At 39.7% G+C, this 5,118-nt stretch overlaps 1 protein-coding gene across 7 annotated transcripts in view; it reads right to left on the bottom strand.

Moving 5' to 3' along the window:
- Positions 1–375: 375 nt before the first annotated feature.
- LOC108755984 (mesoderm induction early response protein 1) overlaps positions 376–5,118 on the bottom strand; it is a 10,828-nt gene continuing 6,085 nt past the window's right edge. The window contains exons 1-5 of one of the 7 annotated variants that reach the window (XM_018499495.1): positions 4,422–4,781; positions 3,837–3,972; positions 2,522–3,577; positions 2,042–2,169; positions 376–1,834 (exon numbers count right to left, since the gene is read on the bottom strand). In XM_018499495.1, the coding sequence (XP_018354997.1) occupies positions 1,192–1,834; positions 2,042–2,169; positions 2,522–3,577; positions 3,837–3,953 (1,944 nt within the window). In that variant the 5' untranslated portion in view covers positions 3,954–3,972; positions 4,422–4,781 and the 3' untranslated portion in view covers positions 376–1,191. Of the gene's footprint in view, positions 1,835–2,041; positions 2,170–2,521; positions 3,578–3,661; positions 3,742–3,836; positions 3,973–4,122; positions 4,782–5,118 lie in introns of those variants that run through there. The other 6 variants (XM_018499494.1, XM_018499492.1, XM_018499493.1 and 3 more) reach the window with 6 other exon arrangements.

Consider the following 5,118-nt stretch of genomic DNA (forward strand, 5'->3'; position numbering starts at 1 on the left):
TAGAATGATGAATATAAATGAATATTATAAATAAATATCAAGAGCTACGTTTTTAAACATTAGAAGCCATCATTTTTTTACATGACTGTAAGTAAAGACATAATTAAGTATATATAATATAATAGAGCACTTAGCGTGTATGTTATTTTGTAAAAGATTTAAAAAATATTTGCAAATGTATTAATTGATAACGTCATAATAAACATATTAACTTTTTTTCATACATCATGTGTTATAAATATATAGGAACATTCGATAAGGAGTAAAGAGGCCAACAGGAATCTAAAAAATATAATATTCAACGTTTCTAATTTAGCCTGTACTTTTTTATATCAACACTATTTATAAATGATGAAACATAATATAATGCGTATCCAGTAAATTAGAAATATTTCGTGTTTCTTAAATAGATTGCTAGGAAAACGTGAAAATACAATCTATATAATTTTATACACAGCCAACTACTTAACGAGGGAAACGAATTATTGGGATTGCTATTAATGCGTATTCTTTACATTAAAATAATAATGACCATATTTCTATTAACTTTCAGTTTAACTTTATCATTCAACATTTACCAGATTTCGTTTTTTATCAAACTAATAAATCATACCGTGAAGTTCCGCACGATACTTGTTACAAATTTATTGCCGATTCGAAGACAAATTTGTCTTCGACAAATTGAATCATGATCAATTACATATTAACTATGCAATACAATGATTTATCCATGAAAATTTACAATCGCAGTACATAATACTATTTCACTTCTCTGTCAAATACTGGCGCTCCAATCTTCCAACAAAGTCTCTTTTGAAATGCATCCTTCTTTTTGTATGGAATATCTCTAAGTTCATAAACAGATAGAAGAAAAATAGAGAAAGCTACAATGACCCTCGCTCGTTTTGCCGCGTTTATTTTTAATTTGTATCTTTAACCTTACATACAATATATACTCTAATCTTTCACGCAAAAGCGCGTCCTTTCATCTTTCGTACCACTATACAACAGCGCGCACTTGCGCCAAGATTAATAATTATATTACGCGCGATACAGTATAAAAATATAATCCTTGATATTAACGAATATTATGCGTTACGACAATAGCGATGGTGCAAGTGCCGAATTAGGCACTCCGCGCAAGGACATTCGTCGCCTTTCAGGATGAACACCTGAAGGTCGGGTTAGACGCTAAGGGGGCAGATGAGGTAAAATGTTCTCGGGCGAAGGTGTGTCGTGAGAATCATTGCTTCTGGATGATGTTACTCGTTGATGATAGTAATTATTCGGGACAGCAGTGGCGGCAATAGTAGCAGCAGGAACGGTAGAACTAGTGGTAACTGTATTTGTCGAGCCGAGACTTGTGACCATTGCTGTGGACGTAGTGGCTGTGGTGGTATTTATCGTTATTGTTGTAATGACTGAAGAGGTAGGTTGACTTCGGGACGCTAGACCACTCCACGCTAGGGCATTTACACAACCCGAGTCAGACGAAGGACAGTCTGGATGACGAGTCGATGGTGAACAATATGTCGGTGTGGTTAAAGCGTTGGAATTACATATTGAGGATATGGTAGTCACTGCTGACGTTATTAAGGGCGGTGGTGGCGGAGGCGGTGGTGGTGGCGGTGGTGTTGGACCATTAACATCCGCCAATGGATCAATCACGTTTCCATCCCAAGCATCTGTTGATTTGGACTCGTCATTGTTGGTCACGCTGGTACTCGATCTTTGCCGCTTGGTATCACCATAGAGCAAACAATGAACGTTTGGTGAGCTACTGCGATCTCGCACTCCCTCTTGCTCTTCGAGGAATCGGTCCATATAGTCCCTGCTTGCGATTTAATGGTTCTGTCATTCACGTTTGCAGTAATTGTATTAACGAAAGCAATTATATTGTAAAGTGTTAATTGGGTAATGTTATTCTCTCTCTCTAGAGTGTTAGATTTAATATTTTAATAGATTGTAAGTAATATATCCATTACAAAAGTTTTCGTGTTTTAATGTAAAGGTTTCAAATTGCGATAGAGAAAATACTCACGTGATGCCGGGGTGTAGAGCATATTTTTTCTTTTCTAATCGCGCTTTGTACGTAAATATATCATGGCGCTCCGTTTTCTTCCACAAATAATAAAATTGTACTAACTCTCCGACCGATCTGGTTCTCACCTGAAGAAAGGAATGTTTCACTATGAAGTTTATTGTCAAGTTTGAGTCATCACAATACAGCAATAACTTGTGTACGTATTAAATTAATTGTATAATTATCGTGTAATATAAAATTATGCATTTTAATTTCATTGAAAAAAAATTTCTACAATAATACTTTTGTTGTACAATGGTACCGTACAATGGTAACTTTTTATGGTTATGAAAAAATTAAGCGATAATAATATTAGCAATGCAAAATTAAACCTCAGTATTTTTAATTAAAATTTTTAAATTAGAACCATTCTATTCTCAACGTTCACTTCAATCTTTAATAAGACTTAAGGTTTAATTCTACATATATACCGCATACCTTATTTTTCTGTATAAGATGAAAATCCTTTCCGTAAGTCCGCAATCCAGATTCAAAATTATGACATTCCTCTTCTGACCAAAGACTCACTGCATCCGTAGGAGGAAGTACATTCATTCGACGTCTTCGTAATGCTTCTTCAAGGTTGTAGCCACACTGTAGTAGGAGATACAAAGCCTGTTCGTCATCTCTAATATGTGATCCAGCCGGCAATGAGCCACCTTTTACCGCTGGAAGTTGCGCGCGTTCTAGGAACTCTTCTGTATCTTCCTCGGATATATGGCTGGGATCCCACAACATTTTATCTTCATTCTCATATGGCAACGCATCATCGTAACGGCACAAACCTTCTGGTATCGCTGCTTGGTAATCAGTACCAACCATGATTGTTTTCTTCCATTCCTCCTCGTCTGGACTGTAGTCACAATCATCTTCTTCTTCTTCACTCTGCGGCCTTGAAACACTCCGTAATAATCTCGAACTGCCACTGCCTATTCCCGCACTGACTATCCTATCTTCTGAGCCATCGATTGCGCCACTGGCATTACCTTCTTCGATAGTGCTATCAGTAGCACTAGCTCCCCCTAAATTAACTATAACACTGCACTCAACAGCATTAGCACTTCCCGTTGTAGGTGACGCTCTATTTTTCTTCCTGCTTCCGGTTCGAGTACCCGAGCAATCTTCGGTTTCGGCATCTTCATCATCATCCTCATCGTCATCGATTCTACGTTTCCTGTTATCCCTGCTACCAGCACCAATGCTACTATTGCCTTTTGTCGTTGATCCCGCTAATGCCGCAGTCTTATCTTTTCCCTTAACCAACATTTCTGTGTAGAATTGTTTAAGGTCTGGCTCATTACTGGTTGCATCAGCCTCGTCATCATCATCGTCGTCGTCTGCATCGTTGTCACCTTTGTCCGAGTAACGCTCCTGAGTCTCGGGATTACCACTTCCAGATGGTAGCAGCATGTGATCGGAACTGTTGGAATTCTCCGTCGAGGGATCACCGTATCCGTACATGGCAAGAAGATCTTTCAGTGGCATATCACCTTCCTTGCTCAAAGAGACAAAAATAGATCATTATTACATCGAGCGTACTTTATGGACTAAACATGGAATCTCACTACGAGAACGCACTTTGAGTCCAAAGTGTTGCGGAAACTTATCATAATTGTAATTATTTATGGGCTCGATTTTTTCATTTCTCAGGCTTGATCCTAGAATAGTCGGGATCAGAACTTTGTTACAAAGTGACAAATGTATAATACATATAATGTGCAAAGTGTTAACATCAGATACAGCGGAGATATACCTTTTGCAAGTTGGACAACTCGTTGTGAGAATCCTCGCTACCTTCTAAGGCTTCTTCCTCGTCCAATGTTCGTTCGTCATCAAAATCATTTACCATCATTTCTGTTGCAGAACCCATATCATAATCTCGATCTGCCCTGTAAGGAACGCATACCATTAGAAGCAATATCGTTACGAACGTATTCCTTTGCTACGTTCATTCTTTTTCTATATCTTTCTCGGTACACAAAAAAACAAAGTTCTACAACTTCTACAGTTAGTCGCTACGTAAGTGGATGCGCACTTACATGATTCTACAATCCCTATTCACCGAGATAGGAACATAACACACAAACGGTATATACACACATCAATGCATAGACGTAGCACCGGGAGATGTATCACCACAATTGTACATACAACTACGTTCCCCAAACAGTCTGCGTTGTGCGAGCCTTCCAAACACGGAGACAGGAGTCGGTGTGGTGGGTTTTTTGACTTAGCTTAGTTCGACTTCGACATTCAACGTAGGCGGGATAGAGACAGGTTTACATTCGGAACGCGGCGGGTGTCTAACCTCAATCTGACGAGTCACAGTGGTACTCACAACACAGGTGTCACAGTCTTGACACCCCGGCAACTGACATTTCACGAAACGTCACAGGATATCGGCCAGCCCGTCTCGTCGGATACTTCTCGTTCACTCTGTGAGACTACGCGAGTCTTTCCCTGCAGTCTTCGCAGGCGACAACAAACCCCCGTCTCGACTCGGGACATACGAAAAGTCAGAGACACGTAAGGCACAACATTTCATCGAGCAGAAAAACACGCGACTCGGCGACTCGCAACATCACGCAACGTATGCCACATACGGAGATCACAAGTTTACGGGTGAATCAACCGAAAGACGCACACTCTCCATTATTTGTATTCGTCGTATTCGTCTCCCCCCGAAATCTGCGTGGTGTTCAGAAAATGGACGCAGCCGAGTGCAGCCGAGAGCGTCGTTGCTTCTCGCTCCCTCTCAGTCCCTCCCACGCAAAAGAGAAACAAAGCGTCCGCGTACGTAATTTCAAAATCCAATGTGATTGGCCCGCGAACGTAGCAAATAACTATGATGGAGGTATTTCGGCGTCTTGAGAGTTTCTTTAAGAATATAAAGAATGATAGCATTTCGATAATTATGAAAGATGTATATTTCTATTAGCGAGAACTTTGACCAGTTCGTTTTAATTATTAGGATTGCATTGAAAGCCGCTAGTTTCTGAATCTTTCCCATGGCTCGTGAACGTCGTGAAATGGTT

This window comes from Trachymyrmex septentrionalis, unplaced genomic scaffold (genome assembly GCF_001594115.1).
Source record: "Trachymyrmex septentrionalis isolate Tsep2-gDNA-1 unplaced genomic scaffold, Tsep1.0 scaffold9, whole genome shotgun sequence".
Classification (NCBI taxonomy): Eukaryota; Metazoa; Arthropoda; class Insecta; order Hymenoptera; family Formicidae; genus Trachymyrmex; species Trachymyrmex septentrionalis.